Source organism: Opisthocomus hoazin, chromosome 11 (genome assembly GCF_030867145.1).
Source record: "Opisthocomus hoazin isolate bOpiHoa1 chromosome 11, bOpiHoa1.hap1, whole genome shotgun sequence".
NCBI classification, from domain to species: Eukaryota; Metazoa; Chordata; class Aves; order Opisthocomiformes; family Opisthocomidae; genus Opisthocomus; species Opisthocomus hoazin.
The window spans coordinates 23,428,359-23,448,042 of record NC_134424.1 but is presented as its reverse complement, the minus strand read 5'-3'; the positions used below and the strand labels follow the sequence as shown (position 1 = coordinate 23,448,042).

Below are 19,684 nucleotides of genomic sequence, written 5' to 3'. Positions count from 1 at the left end.
TTAGGCATTGCAAGGATTGTATCACAAGAACACAGGTACGTTCACGACCCTGAAGCACTGAGAAATGATTCATCTGCTGAAGCAAAGACTCTAAAGACCTCTCTCCCACATGCTCAGTTCCCTACAGAAAGAGAATGGATCGCCATAAGATAAGGGTCTCATACAGCAAGGGCTAGCAGAGACAGCAGCAATTCTGATCACGTTAGGGCTGGAGCTACAGCCAAGACAGAACCAGCTGTTTAAATAATGGACTGAGCAAAGAGCAACTCCCTCCCTGTAGACCATTTTCTCATCACCATATGGCACAAGAACAGCAAGCACTTCCAGGGACAGAGCTACTTCAGAGAATCAGTCTTGCTCGGGTAAAATCTTCTAGGCAGAATCTGGGCATAGTGGCAGACACCAGAGGTTTTAGCAGAAACGCAGTAGCAAACCAGGGAGCAGATTATTACCTTTGGTCTCCTTAAATGAGCTCTCTACTTTTTTCTTTTACAAAATAATTCAGCAGAAGTTCTGTACTCTGAAATTATGGGAGCAACATAACCCCTTCAGACCTCCTCCATTCTAATCAGTTAATGACCGTGTCCAAGAAAAAATCCCCCAGCTCCATGGAACAAGGATTATAAAGCAATTTAGCCAAGTAGTGAAGCCAGAAGTTACTGAAACATTCAGTCAGTTCGCCTTGAAATTTCAGAGTCCTCTGTGGATTCAGCCAAAATACTTAGGTAGACCAATCCTTGTTTTTCCAAATAGAATGCAAGAATAACGAAAAAATCTAGTAACCAGTTCGTGGACTCCTCAGTCATATTTACAAAGTCCATCAATTAGCTATGAGCATCCTTGGTTGGTTTGTTCAGCTTCCTCAGGTCTCTTTTTTCTTAAAAAAAAAAAATAGCTAGCTGCAACAAAAGACCAAGTAGCTACCAACTGTCGACCATTTAGTAGCTCTGCTCTTGGTCTGAGTATATTCTGCCTTACTTGCTGCCCACTATGCTGAGCCTTGGAGGATGGCGATGCTCCTTCTCTTTATCGCTCCTGGTTTTGAAGACCAAATTAAGTTTGACTGTATAACAAACAAAAGCATGTGCAGAAACTGAGAGACTGAAAATATCCAGAGACTGTTCTCTAACTGTGCTCTTATAACACTTCAAAACATAGTTCTAGAGCGTGGCTCATCACTTCTGCACCATACACAACACAAGTTAACAACAAAACTCAAATAAAACCAGGAGCAAGTCAGTTAATATTTACCTTCCAAAGAGTCTTTCTATTTGTCTTACGGTATGTGTATGTAGTATTCAGTGCAGCTCTATTAATTTTGGCTCCAATCTCTATTTTTGTATTCAGATACTGTTTCTCGCATTAAAATTCAAAGAAGGAATCTTATTCCCCTGATAAAGTTAACTATTATTAATAAATTACAGGGGTATCCCAAGTAATGTGCTTGATTTAATCAACAAGAAGTTAATGAGGCCAAACTGATGGCAGAAATTAGGCAAGACTAGCTGACAGGTATTTACAGAGACGTTCACCAGATAAGCCTGTGGAATCATTATGGGATTTCAGCAAGTGAGGGCATCCGTTATGGAGACAAGTTTAAGTGCTTTACTTTCTCCTCTCAACCTCCACAGAAGACAGCTAATGATAGGGCAAAGCCAAGACGCGCAAAAGGTTAAAGCTTTCAGTTAGTCATTTTTGCTAAGAAAGTCACAGAAACCTTTACAGTCTTCACAATGATCTAACAACATAAAGTATGCATGAAAGGCTTTCTTACTGCACTTTGTTCATCTTTGAAATGAAGGCAAAATCTACAGCTTAATCTGCAAAAGAAGTCAGAACAACATAAGCGTAATCTGAAATCGTGTGATACAACATTTAGTTGCTAAAACTGTCCCATCGAGTGATGTATCTTGTTCTCATGCTCATGCCTCTGCACGATCTTGGTGGCCACAGCAACCTGAAGATAAACTAAAGAAACCAGTAATACATCCACAAAACTCAAAGAACTCCTTAGCCTCTACTTCCATATTGTAGAACATGAGGATGTCTACATCCACACTCCATCACTCATCCAAGCCCAGCACAGCTACGCTTTTCTAAAGAAGTTTTTGTTCCTCAGTTCACAAGCCTGCCTTGAAGGGCACACCACACGTGCATGAGACTCAACACGACGGAGCGGGTCAAGCACTGCTGAGGCTCTTTGTTCTTTTCCGCTCTTCTCCTTCCCACAGGAAACTCGTTATTCGGAGGAAATTACAGGTAGGATATCATTTCACATGCAGCCCGTAGCTGCGATAGGGAAGGAATTCTCCACTGATGCATAAGAAGTTCACTACATTCTAAATTTTAATAAGATTACTGTTTTTTCTTTGCTATTCAGCAACGTAAAGGTTTGTGTCTATTGTGTTATTACTTAAACCATAGAAGCATTTGTCCTGTCTGCCCTTCACTACAAGGTGCCTATAGAATCCTCCCCTCCCCCAGGTTTGTTCACTGCTCTTTTAAATTAAACACCATAAAACCCTCCCATCACTAACACTTCGCTAATTAGAATCCCACTGACTACATAAAAATTTTCACTCTTTGCGATCTTCATTTCGAACTGTACAGGAATGTACTCCAGGAGAGACACAGACTTAAAACTGGGCTGAAACATTAAAGACAGAGTAATTAAATCAACTGGTTTTCAAGCTAACTTATACCTCGTTATTCTGGGCATAATAGGTTGATATAATCAACTAAATATGTAGAAGATTTTTTCCTTCTCTCTTCGAGTCTGAAGCCTTATGCTCCCCTGTATGAGCACGTTAGTACAAGATATCTCTTCACAGCTACTGCAGCTTGGGCTGGGAAACCTACGGCCAGAAGCCCAATTTGTTCACGTGCCCAAGAGCTGCATGGATTCTCTTTCCAGATACTGGAAAACACGTACCTAGCAATGTGCCAGAAATCTCTAATGCCAACCTAAAATTCCCATATTCCACTGCAGAAAGCTTCCTCCTCTACCCCACCAAGTGTGGAATGCTCATGCAGCAACACAGTACGAGGAAATTTGAAGATTTATCAAAGTATAAAAAAAGGAAAATAAAAGTGACCGAAAAACCAATCCCCACCGCCCCAAACTTAGCAAAGGATGTCCTTGTCTCTGTGTCCTACTGATTCCAAAAGGTACTGATGCAATGCTGACCTTCCTGGGTCTCTCACTAGTCTTTTGCAGGTAGCCATACTGTTGTGTTTGTAGAGCAAAAAAACCTTTAGTAAATAGAAAAATCTGTCCTGAAAAGCCAAATAACAATGAAAAATTGTGAGTAGACTTTGGAAAAAAGTTTTCACGTATATATTCACAAAATCTGAATATTTACTCCACAACCAGTAAGTATTTCCTGTAGAGGTCGTGCTGGCAATACCCACTCTCCGTTACTCGCTTCCCACACCGCCATTTAGCTGCCCCAGAGCTGGCACTGCCACATGCACACAGAGCTCTTCTCAGGACTGCGCTGGCACACCATGAACTAGACACCTAACCCTGTCTCATTATTGTCCACGTCAGGCAACGGACAACATCTCTTCAGATTCATCTTTTATGTCCCACGTATCAGCTCTGACAGTGCTTTCCAGAGGGAGCCAACAGGCTTTTCATATAGACAACACCCGTGTCAGAACTACTGACACTCCTACAACAGGGAAAACAGATATGACAACGGTAAAGCTGGTTACAGTTCAGTAAAATACAAATTAAGTTAGTGGTGATGTTAGCGGCCAGTCATTCGAGTAGTCTGAACTGCAACTAATCCAAAGATCCCACCTGCTTAGAGAGCCCAAAGCTTCCGTCTAGCAGCTCTGAGCCGTTTATACGCAACTGTAAGAAAGAGTCTCCTGCTTTCCAGAGGAAGGAGTCGTCCCTGCCGAGGGGTTCCAGGGCTTGCACATGCCTGAGGCAGCAGGGTCTGCCCAAGCCCTTGCAGTGCTTCTTGGAGGGCTGCAACACCTACACTCGGGCACGTAATCCGGGCAGTTGTGGTCACCTTTCACAGTGTTGCCTTTGAACTGAACTAATGGCTCTAAACTAAGAGAGGGCAGAGTTCGATTAGTTATTAGGAAGAAATTCTTCCCCATGAGGGTGGTGAGGCCCTGGCCCAGGCTGCCCAGAGAAGCTGTGGCTGCCCCCTCCCTGGCAGGGCTCAAGGCCAGGTTGGATGGAGCTCTGAGCACCCTGGGCTGGTGGAAGGGGTCCCTGCCCATGGCAGGGGGGTTGGAACCAGATGATCTTTAAGGCCCCTTCCAACCCAAACCATTCTGTGATTCTATGGCTGCGAGCACGAATCACACCAGCAGCACTGCCCGATGCCCTCTGGCATCTGTTCCCCTGGTTCCCCTCCTGCTCCTCCATCTACCTAACACAAGCAAACGCTTCAGAGGAGCGTGTGTCCTCTGAGTTTCACGAGCAGCCTTTCTGCAGCACCATCCACATCAGGGATGTTTTCCACACCTCGACACAGGCGTGCTCTGCTCCCACAAGTCAGGAGCCTCCGAGAACTCTCTGAATGAGGAGAAAGCTATTGAAAGCCCTGTAAAATTGTACCAATTGAATTGACTTTTCTCCTTCTTCAGAAAGCAGAGCAAGAACTGCAGGAAAACACCCAGCAATCACCACCTCGGCCATAAACACACACTGTCAACCGCTCCACCGGTAACAAGTTCCGAGGAAGCAGTCACATCACAAACGAAGCTTTAGTCTGGATTCCAATTATTTACAATGCTTCTTTTAGGATATTTGTTTTCCTTTTTTACTGTGACAACCTAAAATGTTCTTCTTGTCTTTATGTTTTTATTAACATACTGTTCTGTTTTCAGCTTCTCCAACACACAGTTTGCTTCATTCATCTTCCCCTTACTTAGAATTGCACTTGCTGGAATACTTCCAAAAGCATCATTAAAACAGCTCAGATGAGGAACCAGAAATCTAAATCACAGTTAAGCTCTAACCCAAGGATCATTCTTGAATTACACCGAGGCATAAAACTACCTAGAATACAGATTAAAAAAGCAAAAAGGAAAAAAAGGGCCTTTAAAGTTACCAGTAGATTTTTACACAGCTATTTTTTGCTGTGTATTTTCCTGCTGGATACAACTAGTCTAATCACGACTCCTTGCGTAAAGCAATGAGATCAGAAAGAAAAATTATGAAAGTTCTCTCCTTTTTTGGATTTTAAGTTGCAATGTGCAGACTATTCTATAAAGTTGCTGCATGGTATCTGAACCAAAGGTACCTTTGGCTTAAAATCCTATCTATAAGTGCCTAATTTATGACTTCTTTTGAAAGAAACAGAGATTTTTTTCACTACTGCATAGAGGCAAATCATTATCAGAACGCACTGCCTCCCACTCATGATCCTAACGATTTGCACATAAATATGGATTTCCAATATCTAGCGTAGACTATTTTCAGTGTTTTGGAGAGAAAAGGACACCCGTTAATTCTGTTTCGAAAGTCAGATTTTATTCCTGTCCTCACAGGGTTATTTGACTATGGTCACATGTTCATTAAAAAAAAAAAGAAAAAAAAAAGACAATAAATAGTTTAAATTCATCAAATAAGCCAACTTCAGATTATTCCCCGTGCTCCTCCAGAGCTCCTGCAACAGCTATAGTAGAAGTGGTTCTGCTGGCCTCACTGTGCCACAGCTCCGATTTCTAGCCATGAAACCCCTCGGCCAGCTCTACGCACAACTCCAGAAGGGCACGTTGCTCCCAGCCAACAACGCAAACCGGGGAGAGCTTTGTGTGCCAAGGATGCATCACCTTCTGCGTTCTTCTGAAAAGCAGATACAAAGAGACGCCAGAAAGCAACTTCATTTATGGAACCACAGAATCACAGGATGGCACGGGTTGGCAGGGACCTCTGTGGGTCACCCAGCCCAGCCCCCTGCCCAAGCAGGGTCACCCACAGCAGGCTGCACAGCACCGCGGCCAGGCGGGGCTGGAATATCTCCAGAGAAGGAGACTCCACAGCCTCCCTGGGCAGCCTGGGCCAGGGCTCCGTCACCCTCAGAGGGAAGAAGTTCTTCCTCGGGTTCAGCTGGAGCTTCCCAGGCTTCAGTTTGTGCCCGTTGCCCCTTGTCCTGTCGCTGGGCACCACTGGAAAGAATCTGGCCCCGTCCTCCTGACACCCACCCTGCAGATATTTAGAAGCATTTATTAGGTATCCCTGCAGGCTGAACAAGCCCAGCTCCCTCAGCCTCTCCTCATAGGAGAGATGCTCCAGTCCCCTCACCATCCTCGTAGCCCTCCGCTGGACTCTCTCCAGTAGCTCCTCATCTTTCTTGAACTGGGGAGCCCAGAACTGGACACAGCACTGCAGATGGGGCCTCACTAGGGCAGAGTAGAGGGGGAGGAGAACCTCCCTCGCCCTGCTGGCCACACTCCTCCTAATGCACCCCAGGATCCCATTGGCCTTCTTGGCAACCAGGGCACACTGCTGGCTCATGGTCAACTTGTCGTCCACCAGTTTAGTATAAGTGATTCTCCTTGTTCCACCAAACAGTTAATAGGTGTCCTAAATTCTACTCAAAACGCACACTACTCCTGCCTGTCTTGGCTGGAGTGAGGGCAGAGAAACAACAATTCACCTGGCTAACGACGAGCTGTTCAGCAGATGCTACAGAACCAGCTGCAACCAAAGCCCTTGAAGAACATTATGAAGAACACACAAAGTCTAAGATCGTCTGTGGGGTTTTTTTTCTTCTTTATGTTCACATTCTTTCCCCTAGATTTAGCCAGCTTTCATGTGAATTCTAACAGAAAAGAACAAACGCAACTCAGAATTTACTATGGAATGGCAAAATCGTGAAGGAAATTTAAACTACTTTCTCTAGAGAAGAGAGAAATCCCGTGGCGCGACAAGCACTCAACTTACGGAATTAAGTTGTGCACGCGTGTTGCTCATTAAGCAGGCCTTATCTCCCACAGTAACCAGTGGGACTGCTTGTGAGCAAGAACAACTCCTTCAAGAACTGAGTCTAAAAATTAGCTGCATTGAATTAATGTGAAACCACTTACAAAGCTTTGTCTTCTCGAGATTGCCAATTCAACAACTGCCGGCCTGTCAAGAGAATTCTATTGAGCACAATCAGCACTTCGAAACTTAGATAAATTACAGCTGTCTATTTCCAGTGGAAATCATTTTAGACAAAACGCTTGCATATGCTAGTTTATCCACCTGGATGGAATCCGGTTCTTAGCAAGACTTGATTCTACTTTTCAACAGAAAAACTGGAATCTCAGTAATTCAGAAGGCAAAATATTAGTGTTAATACATTACCTGAAGGACAAATTTCATTAATTTGCAAACACACACCTACCTGTGTTTACTAAACCACTGAAAAAAAAAAAAACAACCTCAGCCCTTTTCCCTTGAATTCCCCCATCAGTCCAATGCTATCGTATTCCCTTGCCAACCGAGTTGAAGGAAACGGTATGAAGTGGGGAAAAAAACGCAGGCAACTTAGTCTATGCAGAAAATTTTTTCTACAAAACCTAGATGGTGTCATGGCTGTGAAGCTTCAAAGAATTTGCAGTACCCGAATCTTTTGAGTCATGAAACATTATGATCTGCCTAAAGATTCTTCAATACATCACAAAGCAATGCACAAAAATAAACAGCTTCCTACGTGAAGCACAGAATCACGGACTTCTTTTGAAGACTGTCAGGTTAAAGAGGTCCCTTCAGCCACCTTCCTCCTCCTCCTAGCAATATCATGCAGTTACACATGATGCTTTGAGGCAATAACATGATTTTGGCTGTATTGTCCGAGAACTAGAGCTCGCTTTCACAGAATCACAGAATATTTGGGGTTGGCAGGGCCCTCTGTGGGTCACCCAGCCCAACCCCCTGCCGAAGCAGGGTCTCCCACAGCAGGCTGCACAGCACCGCAGCCAGGCGGGGCTGGAATATCTCCAGAGAAGGAGACTCCACAGCCTCCCTGGGCAGCCTGGGCCAGGGCTCCGTCACCCTCAGAGTGAAGAAGTTCTTCCTCATGTTCAGCTGGAACTTCCTCTGCTTCAGTTTGTGCCCGTTGCCCCTTGTCCTGTCGCTGGGCACCACTGAAAAGAGTCTGGCCCCATCCCAAGAGCCGCAGGGTGGTTTCAGATCTATAGGTGCACTAAAACAGCAATGCAAAGCTCTAGCTAACCTGGCTGCGTGAAGCACTGTCACCTTCTCTTCCAACTTGGCAAGCGTCTTGCAAACCCCACCCCAACCTCCATTTACCCATTTCCCTTCTCAGAGAAACTTGGGACCTTCCTCAGAAGGCTGGTGGGGAAGGTTGCCATCATCCCTCAGCCCACACCACTGAAGTTAAAGTCAGTGACCACAGCAAGAGCAACACCTCAGAAATTCATCCTGCTTGGCAGACAAGTCGTTGCCTTCTTACCACGTCTTACAGAGACAAACCTTACTGAAGCAGTCAGGAAGAGAGCAAAAATTTCTGTTGAATTATGAACCCATGTATTCGCATCCCATACAAGCCACGTAGCACTCCACAATACACATCTCATTTGGCTATCAATTCATTTCAATATAACTTCCTCCAGTGGTGAAATGGCAAATGGTGTTCAGTATACAAAATTTGGAGAGTTCACCTATTTTCACTGCCATCCAAACACCTACCACAGTATTTGACAGTGGACCATCCAGTATGTACCAGCCTTTTTTGAATTTTTTTTTTCCTTCCAGTTTCCATCCCAATTACAAATTAAGTTTGGAGTAGTGAAACAGGTAACAGCACAAGGCAACTCGGATGCTGCTACGCATAGGAGAAAGGTCTTTCTATCAACTGTAATTCATTAGTAGTCAAAATTTAAATGCTTAACAAGCCCAAAGAGCCTTTTACAGACAAGTTCTAAGCAACACTAGAGCTTAGCAGAAACAAGCTGAGATAACGTGTTCCAGATATACAAAATCATGAGAAAACTGCTGATCCCTTTGGATTCTACAGAGTAATTACTTATTTTAGTAAGCCTCGCTAAACCTTCACATATCTTTTCACAAGACAATTTCTAAGGTATAACCCTAATAAAAAGTCCGGGGGAAAAATAAATCCGGTCTGGTATTAATTCTTATAAACACGGATGTATTCCTCTAGCAGTGAGAAAGGCAGCACAGACATTCTAGTTGCATGTGAAGAGGAATGCTGGCACAAGACCACAGAAACAGATAGTACAGGGCTAACCTGTTTTCATCAGCTCCAAGAATATCTGGAAAAAACAACTACAGTTGTTTCTGAATAGCAGTTTAATCTGAATCTAAGATGTTAACAAGAAAGGCGTTACTAGAGAAGATCTACTCAGAAAATATCACTCACCTTTTAAGAATGCTCATTAACTAGCGCTTGCGTCTCTAGCCTTCACTACTCTCGTAATTTTGTCTAAAACTAGAATTTCACATTCCATTGTATTTAAATATCACCAAGTTCCCAAAGTGTGGTTAAAGCGCGCAGTAGCTTAGTAGCCTCAGATTACACGGACAACTATCTGCTGTGCTTAACCTAACAATTCACAGCCCAAAATGGAAGCACGAAGGGATGGATGAACGCAGCTACCCAACGAAGTCAGGCAATTCCGAAGCATTCGTCAGGTCCACAGAGAGCATCTGGTGTGGTAAAGAGGATGAACGGCCCGTGTTGTTCAGGGAGACGACCACGAACCGCAGCCACAAACGCAGCGCTGGTCTGAGCACCCTGTACTAGGACTTGTGTATCGTGACACCTTCTGCTCCTGGAAGGTCACGCGCGTTACAGCACGCTCTACAGGATTCCAGATTGCACGGGACAACAGGTTTTTAAAAAACACAAATACGGACTCCCAATCTTGTTTCACATTTTTTGGTTTGTTTTCACTCATTTATTCTGTAAAAGTAGATGTTTCGTACCATTTTTCGCAAAGTTGGGGGTTTTTTTAACATCACAAGTGTAGAGTTAACTCTTAAAGATGACACAGATACAGCTTGGACAACCTGATGAAGTTATTGCTGTCCTTTCATTCTGAAATTCAGACTAAAGTTACGTACTTTTAAAGCCATTAGCAACTCCCCAACCATCTCAGCTACTAGAAGCTGTTTCCATATATTTTATTTCTGTTGGCAGTAATAAAACTGATTTAAACTAACCACAGGAAACTCATCGTATTCCACTCTGTTGCAGAGGGTCAGCCTGACCTTTATGTAGAAATCTACCGGGGGAATTCTTTCCATTTTTGTTTAAAATTCGCATCAAGTGGTGATTTTACACATTTTAGGGACTGGTTAAGAACTGTGGAAAAGTCTTTATGGAATTATTAAAAGCAGCCAGAAAAGGCTCTCTGTACGAGTAGTCTCCGAGTCACGAAGATTGCAAAGCAACACATTGGAACGTGAAAATCAGTCGCACAAGTCTGCCTGCCTCCAGTTCCCCCAAACCTCTACTTTGCAGGTTATCAGAGGGGAGGAGGAGTGACATGGTTAAAGTACATTTTATGGGGGTAAAACAAAACCAAGAAAAGCAACCAAACTTTGCTTCCCGCTAGACTTTCCCTCTCTCCAGCTCAGTTACTGCAGTTTGCCGAGGGCTGTTGAACCGCCATTCCTCCCCCTCTCCAGGCAGCACAGCGCGAGGCTGATGCTCTGCAATTCTTTCCTGCTCTAAAGTAAATTCAGCAAATACTTTTCCACTTAATTTCATGGACATCTTTGCAAGAAATTAGCCTTTTTGCATGATCCTCAACAGCCACAAAACTTGCAGTGTTCTCCACCTATTTACATACTGATAAGAATTAGTCTCACACTTTTCTTTTAGTTCAGCTAAATCGTTTAGCTGATGCTTTCTCCATCTCTGTACTCCAACTGCCTTTTCTGGTTTGTTTGGTTGGATTTTTAACTGCCCTTCAGGCTCTCCCTTATTTCTTTGCACATTTCTTAAATTATGTGGGTATTCACCGAACACTGCACCCATTCCGGCAATCGCCTTGTACCTCTCCGTTCAGGAGCCACGAAAACCACCTGCTTTTAGGCAGCATCGTTACTTACAGCTCACCCTGTTTTGTACCACATTTCTCCTTTCAAAAGCACAGAACGAAGGCAAACGCCTGCAGAGGACAGGTCGAGCCCTCGGTGTGGCTGAAGACGTGCGGTGCCCCGGGCGGCTGCTGGCAGAGGGGTGTAATCGATGGCCTTGCTGGACTTGTCAAATGCAAGACAAAAGACAAAGGGACTGAGGTGTCAAGAGCCAAAGAGCTAACAAAGGAAGTAAATAACTGGTGCTTATCTTATCAGACAAAAGTAAGGGGGGACAGCCCATCACTGTAAACCCAGTGATCTGTGGGGTGGCCCCTGGACGCGCATACCAAGATGCCCGCTCTGAAGGCCTCACACTGCTGAGTCCCGCTTCTGACGACACGACATTCCATGCCAAGAGCCAATCCATACACAATGATTGACTTAGTCCCACCTCGCAAAAAGATTTCCAAACATATAAAAATTGGCACTTGAAAACTCTCTTTGGGAGGAGGAGCCACGCGAGAACTTCACCTGACGGACGGGTCGACGGGCCTGAACCTCTCTTCCCCCCCAAGAAGGGACGCCTTTTTGGTAAGAGTCGCGCCTCTGACTTTGTCAGACGTACCCCCGGGAACATATTGTTAACTAAAGCGCTAAACTATTCCTTTGAGCTCAACTTTTGTAGACAGTGAATTTATCAACGGCAATTCTGAATCTGTGATAACTGTCGCTTGAATAAATTACCTATTGTTTCAACTTTGCGAAACTGTTTCAGTGAAAGTCCTTGGAAGGGCTCTGGCAGGCTAGTTGAATATCAGACTCCCCTTACCCCCTGCCTTTAACGCGACAAGGGGCTGCGAGGTGCTCGGCGCGGCCGGCGACCGCCCGAAGGACCAGCTGGGCGAGGAGCCGCGTGCCGGAACATCCCGGAGCACGGGCGAGGAGCAGCTCCACTCCAGTGGGGTTCGTCTCGCCCGTTTCACTGGAGGAAAAGCACCAAAGGAATACCTAGGGAAACGGTTAATTAAATCTCACGTCTCTAAGCTATTCATACTACTATTAATCGCTTGTCAGAATGAAAATGGGAAAAGCAAGCCAGCCAGAGCTGAGGTGACGTTTCTGGGCAGGTTTTAGAGGTTTGCCAGTCAGAGATCTGAGCCCCTCTGCACCTTACGCGCTGCTGGAATCCTCTCTTCTGTCGCCTAGTGTTCATTAAACCCACCAGGTCCACAGCAGAGGTAAGAGGAACACCTTTAGTTACTAAACCTCGAGACGTACTATTTTTGCAAACCTTGATAGGATAGAGTATACTACATACATACATTCTTATCTATAACGGTCAGACTGTACTACTAAATATTAACATTGCTTGTAAGACAAATTACATTTTCTACTGAAAGCATGCGAACTAATTAAAAAGGACCATCACACTGACAATTTCATGGCTCACACAGTGTATGTGCTCATTACATCCGAGAAGGAGAAATGTTCAAAGCAATTTATCAATTTTAATAGATTTAACAAATACCCAGGCTTGAAAATTACATGGCATTCACCAAAAGGAAACTAATGCAAGTTTATTACAGTACAATATCATAAGCAGAATGAATGTTAAGGGCTTGCACAAATAATAGGATAATTTATTATTTTTTTGTCACAATGAGAAAGCCAAGGAAGAAAAATCAAGAGGATTTTTGTTTCAGTGTGTTATCTAGAATCATCATTTTCTGCATCAGCCTTGTCTCTGCCTAGTCAGATTCAGTATTTACTGCATTTCAGAGCACTTGCATATCCTTTGGATAAATTTTCATCGTTACAAGAAGCTACAAAGCTACTGAAAACAAATCCACCAAGGCAGTAACTTTTGCAACTGAGCAACAGTATAAAATTCTAGAGCATCACTTGCGCAGGGTAGTCTAGTCCAGTCTGAAAAAACCCAGCTAATCCAAACCAAGCCTCTCAGCGAAGAGTCTGATGGCATTCACTCGACTGCCAGGGACATCTCAACTGATCCCAAGGTTTCCCAACGCCCGGCGCGTTGGCATCAGACTCCTGTGGCCTGCTGACCCCAGCTGCACATCGCAGCCCGGGTCTGAAAAAAGGCAGGGACAAACCAAGCAAAAAAACCTACAAGATATATAGATAGATAGAGATATATAAATATATGTTTGCCTGCCCTTTTGAATCCTAATTCTTCTATCTACTGCCCAGAGAAAACTTCTAAAAAGACCCTCCTAGAAGACATAAAACGTTTAGTGAGCATGGCAGTGGTGCAGAGGTTTGCCAGGACACAAGGAGGGAAAGCGAAGGAGGAGCCTGCTTCAGAGAGGACCTACTCTGCCAGTCCATGCCATGGCACTCCAGTGCACCAGTTCCGACCCATGCAGAACTCTGAGACAGATCTATTTCTCTCTATATATCTGTTAGAAATGCAAAGATAAAAGTTAATTACTGCACTGGTTCATCTCATACCCATGGAGCACTCAACATGGGAGAAAGGTCTTGCTTCCATGTACCAAGCCACTAAACTGCCAGAGGATCCAGGTTTCTTGTGACCAAGAAATAGGCACCAAACTATCATCCGTTGGGTCTCAAAACAATCTCCTGGCAGAAAGGAGGTAAAAAAATAAATGGTTGCATCTCAGCATTTGTTTCGAGTGATCCTTTAATCTTCAGTGCTAATGCTAGTGAGAGCCAAACACTACAATCTTAACTGATACTTTTGCTTATTAATCAGATACATAAGCCCTTAACTAATTTGACTCCACATGGTACCTGTCCAGTTAATGCCGAGACTTCACTTTTCTTCCTGGCTTCTCACCTGCTTCCAGCTCCTCGCTATACTTTATTTGACGAATTCAGCTGAACAGTTTGGCAGAAGACACTGGCATAGCGTGGTCAAGCGCAATGATTTGCTGGTATTTTGCTGCTGTTTTTGTGAGAAGCAACGATGATTTCTTCTCTTCAGAGTTTAAGAGCTATCCCCGAGACTGACCTTATCATTTCAGAAGATTACTTTTAATCTTCACTTGCCAGAAATACAGTAAACCAGTCTGAAGCCAATTAACCGCAGCGTACAGAAGCTACCTAGACACAAAGAGCTGAGTGAGCTTTTGCCCAAGACAAGACAAAAACTGACCAGGTTTTTATGCAGGCAGAAACCTAAAAGCACATCCTCAGTGACACTTCATCTCTGCTCTGAAGGAACAGTCACAGAGGGAGGAGGGAAGGCTTGGACGGAAGGAGCGTTTCAGGAGGAGCACGGCTCTGCCTCCTGCTCGAGTCGCCTGCTGCTGCACTCATCTGTTCGCCTAATTTTAGGCTATCACAGGAGTCTGCAACCGGCCTGGAGTAACAGAATTAATGCAGCGAACAGCCTCAAGCCAGAAGATTATATCAGCGCTCCAAGAGCCACGCGGACTGCCTGCAGGTTTCTGCAGAGAACACACGGTGCTGATTTCCACCAGCACAGCCCCACAGCCTGTACACGGGAGAAACACGCGCTGAGCAGCACCGCCAGCTCCTACAGACGCGGTGAGTCTGAGCAGACCCTCCCGGTAAGGTGTGGAATTTATCTGGCCAGACAGACTACCATTATTCCGTCAGTCTCACAGCTGATCAGTCCAGTAACACGCACACGTCCCCACCCTGCAATGAAATAACCCAAGTTCATTAATGTGCGTGCTAGGAGCGAGGGTTAGAGTTCTATTAATATTGAGTTTTCAGGTAGCACCCAAACCAGATCTGGAGTAACGGGCTGTCAGCTGTACCCATATCCTACTCGGATACCTCCAGCCATGGTCTCCAAGAGATGAACTCGACTCTTTCAGGGTGCAGCAGCAGCGATGCCAAACCCCCCCCACCTGGGGGACCCAATCCCACAGGAGACTCTGCAGGTCGAAACAAGAAGTTGTAGTCCTGTAAATGCACACGCCAGTGGATTTATTTCTAGTTTGCAATAGCTGATCAGCATAGTCCTTCCACAGCTTGCCACACACTGGCAACCCTTCTAGGAGTGAAAAAGCCCCACCAAGGTATAAAGCACCGGCATCTTACTACAATCTAAACTGCAGCAGCTTCTGATTTTGTCCAGTCCAGTTGCTGTACATTAAAAATACACTACCAAATTCCCCTGCACAGCCTGGAAGTTGGGTCAATACCATACTGATTTTGATTTCTGTTGTAAGGAAAAAGCATTTCTGAGGATCTTTGATCACTTCCTACAGATCTCTGTCTCTTTGGTATCAGATCGACTGTCCTGCAATTCGCCTGTGTTTGTGGATAGTCTGCATACCCGCGGGTAAGAACCGGGTTTTTAATTCTCCAAACGAAGGTCCTGGATTTTTTTTTTTTTTTAAATAAGAAATAAAATACAATATCTTTAGATGCAAAGAGCTGGCAATCCCCCAAACAAGCTGCAGGGTATTACGGCGAACCCACAGCCAATATTTTAGACCTTGTTATCATTGACCAATGGTCACACTCCCTGAAAATCAAAGCATCTGCTTAATTGTAATGGTCTAATGAGTGTGAAACACATCCACATTCAAGTATGCCATTTTCAAGTTTCAGTCCTGTTGCGAGCACTTTTACAAGCTCTAGAAGTTTGACCCACACAGCTACCTTTTCAAAGTGGTAGGTTTAAAAAACTACTATAAAATACTAAATGAACAAGTTAGAAGTAAAGTATCTGATAATTATACTCCATTCTCAAAATCATCTGAATCTTCCAAGCGCATAACGAGTACTGTAAGGAGTCAATGAAAGGTCTCACTGCCAAGTAAAGAAGAGGAGCCTGCAAGAGAGCCTGAAGAAGTATATGGATGTCTCCCCAACACAGGTGTTGCCCCCCAAAAACTGGGAGCAGCTGGCTCACGGCTTTGCCAGTACAAATGCTCACTGAGCAGCCATTCTGACCGAAACCACTGGAAGCTAACCAGAGTCTTCTGCAATTACCAAAACCAAGATACGAGTCTTATACCACATTGGAGATCGAAGCATTCAGGAAATGACACGTTACCTATCACTGAACTTCTCCAAAGCAGAAGATCCATTATCAAAAACACAAATGGCAGACTAAGTAGAACCAATAAAATTGTTTCTGTTTAATGCTTTTAAATAAAGTTATGCTTTTTAAATAAAGTATTTTCTTAGAACAAAGACATCAAGACAGAAAGAATACGATTACACATACCTGACGCTTCTTGAACTTTCACCTTCAGACCTGTAAAGTAATACACAAATAGTTAGGCCATAATTACTTTCAGCATTTATAAGCCCGACAGTCTAAAAATGGTAGACCTTCTTATGCATTCTCTCCCTTTGTATTTCAATTAGTTTTTCTAAGACCTGTTGTACTTTCCCTACTAATGAGACACATAAAAAAGAAACCAGTCTACTTAGGTTTAGAATAAATCTATTGGAAGTTAAAAAACAGGTAACAGTTGAAGTCGGTAATTGCAATATTAAAACATATGCTGACACTCTCTAAACCCTGAGTAAATACACTCTGAAACAAGGAATAACAAAGATTTATGTTCTGTACTTGCAAGTGAAAAGCACTGGCCTCTGACATTATTCTAGAAGCAGATTAGCTTGTACTTTTTTTTTTTTTTTAAGCCTTTCTTCACTCTTTAGCTGAAAAGGTCACAGGCAAATACGTTCAGTGTCATGGTTTGGCCCCGGCTGGCAACAAAGAGCCACGCGGCCACTCTATCACTGCACCCCACCCTGGGCTGGGGAGGAGAATGGGAAGAAAAAGGCAAAAACGCGTGGGTCGGGCTGAGGGCAGTTGAACAGAACAGCAAAGGAAGCCAACAGTAACACTACTGCTGACAGAAAGAATATACAAACCAAACAGCAGAACGCACGGAGCAACTCTCGATGCCCCGTGCACTCTCAAGCCGCGAATTGACCTCCCCCCGGCCAGCTCCCCCAGTCTGAGCCCAGCATGACAGCACAGGGTATCGAATACCTGCTTTCTCTGGCCAGTTTGGGTCAGCCGGCCCGGCTGGGTCCCCTCCCAGCTTCTGGTGAGAGTTCACCCTGTCCTGGCCGAACCCAGGATATTAAAGTATCCAATCCCTGGGGTTATTAGGCACTACTCAGACAGGGCTGAAGTTTGCAAAGAAAAGTAATTTAAAACATATAAAAAGCCACATCTGCCTGAATTGTACAGTTGTGCAAAAACAAGGGATGAGATATACTAAGTCAGAGAAGCTTTTAAAAGGTATCTTTTTCTTAAAGTGAGGTAATTTTATGAATCAAAATTGGAACAAATTCTCTCCCCCCTCCCCCCAACATTTTTTAAGTAAGGAAATTTAATGTCATTCATACCGATGAGCTTTCCTCCTCCGAAGAGAAACAGAAACATAACACTCCCAGCATTTCATGAACAAAATCCAGAAGAACATACAGCAATTTGCCCAATTCTTTTCCTTCCTCACTCCAAAGCAACGCAGCGTCAGCGCTACAGAAACCTTAAATACGTCAGTAGGCTCTGCCAAACCAGGAATCCAACACACACAGCAAAGCAGGATGTTCCAGAGCAAAACAAAGACTCAAAACACCCTTTCCGTGTCATGATTTTACCAGGGACCCAAGTCAAAAGATAACCAATATGAACTTGCACGCTGTAGCACCGAAGTGACGATAAGCTAGCGCCAGAGTTGCCTCCACAAAATCAAAACCAAGCCTATTTCTGTCGAAACTAAAGAATGATCCCTAGTTGACTGAATGGGGGAAAAAAAAGACCATTTTCTTCCTAGAATGACTCCCAGTGACAACTGGTCTATTGCGGTAGAGGCAGCAGAAAAAGCTATGCCCAGTAAAAGTTTCCTAAGTCTAACGCCAGAAAGCAAACAGTACTAAAATGTAATTTTCAGAATCGATGGCAGAAATAGGTACCAAAAATTAACATTTTTTTCTGCCCTCTCCATTACATGCTCTAACATTCTCTTCATTTATTTCAAGCGTAAAGAAGTCTGAATGATTTTAAAAGAGGAAAAAAGGAAAGAAGGGAAAGTGAACTTCATCTCTTGTCCCACGAGACGGTCTGGCAGTGGAAGAGTGCTGTAATTCCACGGCCGGAGTGCAGGCTACAGAAAGGTGGCCAGGCATGCCTACGAGTAGGAACATCCGTTGATGTAGCCGACAGCTAACATCACAGAACACTTTAAAACAGAAGAGAAATTAGCACAGTGGAAAATTCTGTTGTCCAGAGCAAAGCCTATCAACTTCTGCCTGGAAAGAAGAATGCAAGTACTGTCCTGCGCAACCTCTCAATCCGGCACGCCCCGCAGAAGTGAGCCATAGAGCTGAACTGTGTTTCAAAAAACACTCTTCCAAAATTGTTACAACTGTCTTTTTACTTGAGGTGATGAAGAATCATCACTGCCCTTCCTTTAGGGCAGAATGACGATTTTCAGTTAACAATATCTCTCACCACTATAAAAACTTGTGTAGCATTTTGTGTACCCAGCGCGGTACCTACCCATACATACGATGCTCTCAACCTTGTAAAGGCTCTGCGAATTAGGGTGTTACTGGCATTATTATCTGTTATCACAAGATTTCTTTTACTTCATATTAAAAAGATTTTCTAAAACAACACAGAATGGAAAAACAATCCCACGAATCCACATCCAGAAGGGCTCTTAAAGAAATACTTAAGAGATAACACTTTGCCCCTTCTTGTTAATGAAGACAGGATCTGATACCGAATGGCTCTACTTCCAGCTGTGTTCCTTTATATTCCTCAAAACATTTTAGAATGTAGAGATGCTCAAGACTTCCGAAGTGGTCTGCATCTCCATCCTGGCACCCTGTCCTAGTAACACAAGCAGTCTGATGCCCACCTTCACGCACACCTTCTAACACGTTCTGGACAGACCAGTCCAGAGGTGAGGAAAAGATCAGCACAGGGCTGAATTCGAGCGTCAGCCTGGAGGTTTATGAATTCAGGCTGACACAGTGTTAATTTGAGAGTCTCCTGTGCTTCTCTTCCCATATTTTAAAGCCTGTCTGGCCACTTTCAGTGGTTAGGTTTTAGATACACGTATGCATTCCAGCAGAAAAACGGCAACTTCAAAGCAGCTTCTTCTCCATGATTACCTTATCCCTGAAAGGTACATCAACTCAACAGAAGGAAGAGAAACGAATTCGCCCATGCATCACCACGAGTAATGAAAACATTAATGAATAAAGTGTTTAAGTGACACCTTCCCACACTCCGTCTTCAGCAAATTGCATCTTGCAGCACATACACTCCACAATTGAAAAAGATGTTCTGTGTAATTGCTTGTACTATCAAGTTTTCAAACGTCACCGAGACAACTGGATTTTTAATGCCTTAATTTTCTGCTTTTCCTCTTGACTAGAATAACAAACCCATCGGAACCGTCTACACAGGGGAAATGTCTCTGTGTGCCCAAAGCATCCTGGGGTCATGAGAAGCAGCAACCAGCCACCCCAGAGCCCCTTTCCAGCAACTCACTAGCCATCTCACTGAAACTCGGCAAGTATTCCAAACAAGGTGTTTTCGGCACGGAGAAGGTGCCAGGTAAAGGCTGGGCTTCCGCAAGGTGCTGTTTGCTGAGTTACGCCCAGCTGCACCAAGGCTGGCACCAACAGCTCTCCCAAGCTGGTCACCTTCCA

At 44.1% G+C, this 19,684-nt stretch overlaps 1 protein-coding gene across 4 annotated transcripts in view; it reads right to left on the bottom strand.

Moving 5' to 3' along the window:
- Positions 1-19,684, bottom strand: part of IQSEC1 (IQ motif and Sec7 domain ArfGEF 1) — a 388,154-nt gene that overhangs the window by 288,878 nt on the left and 79,592 nt on the right. For all 4 annotated transcript variants that reach the window (XM_075432772.1, XM_075432773.1, XM_075432766.1 and 1 more), the window contains exon 2: positions 16,224-16,253. In XM_075432772.1, coding sequence (XP_075288887.1) covers positions 16,224-16,253 — 30 coding nt within the window. The remainder of the gene's footprint in view (positions 1-16,223; positions 16,254-19,684) is intronic.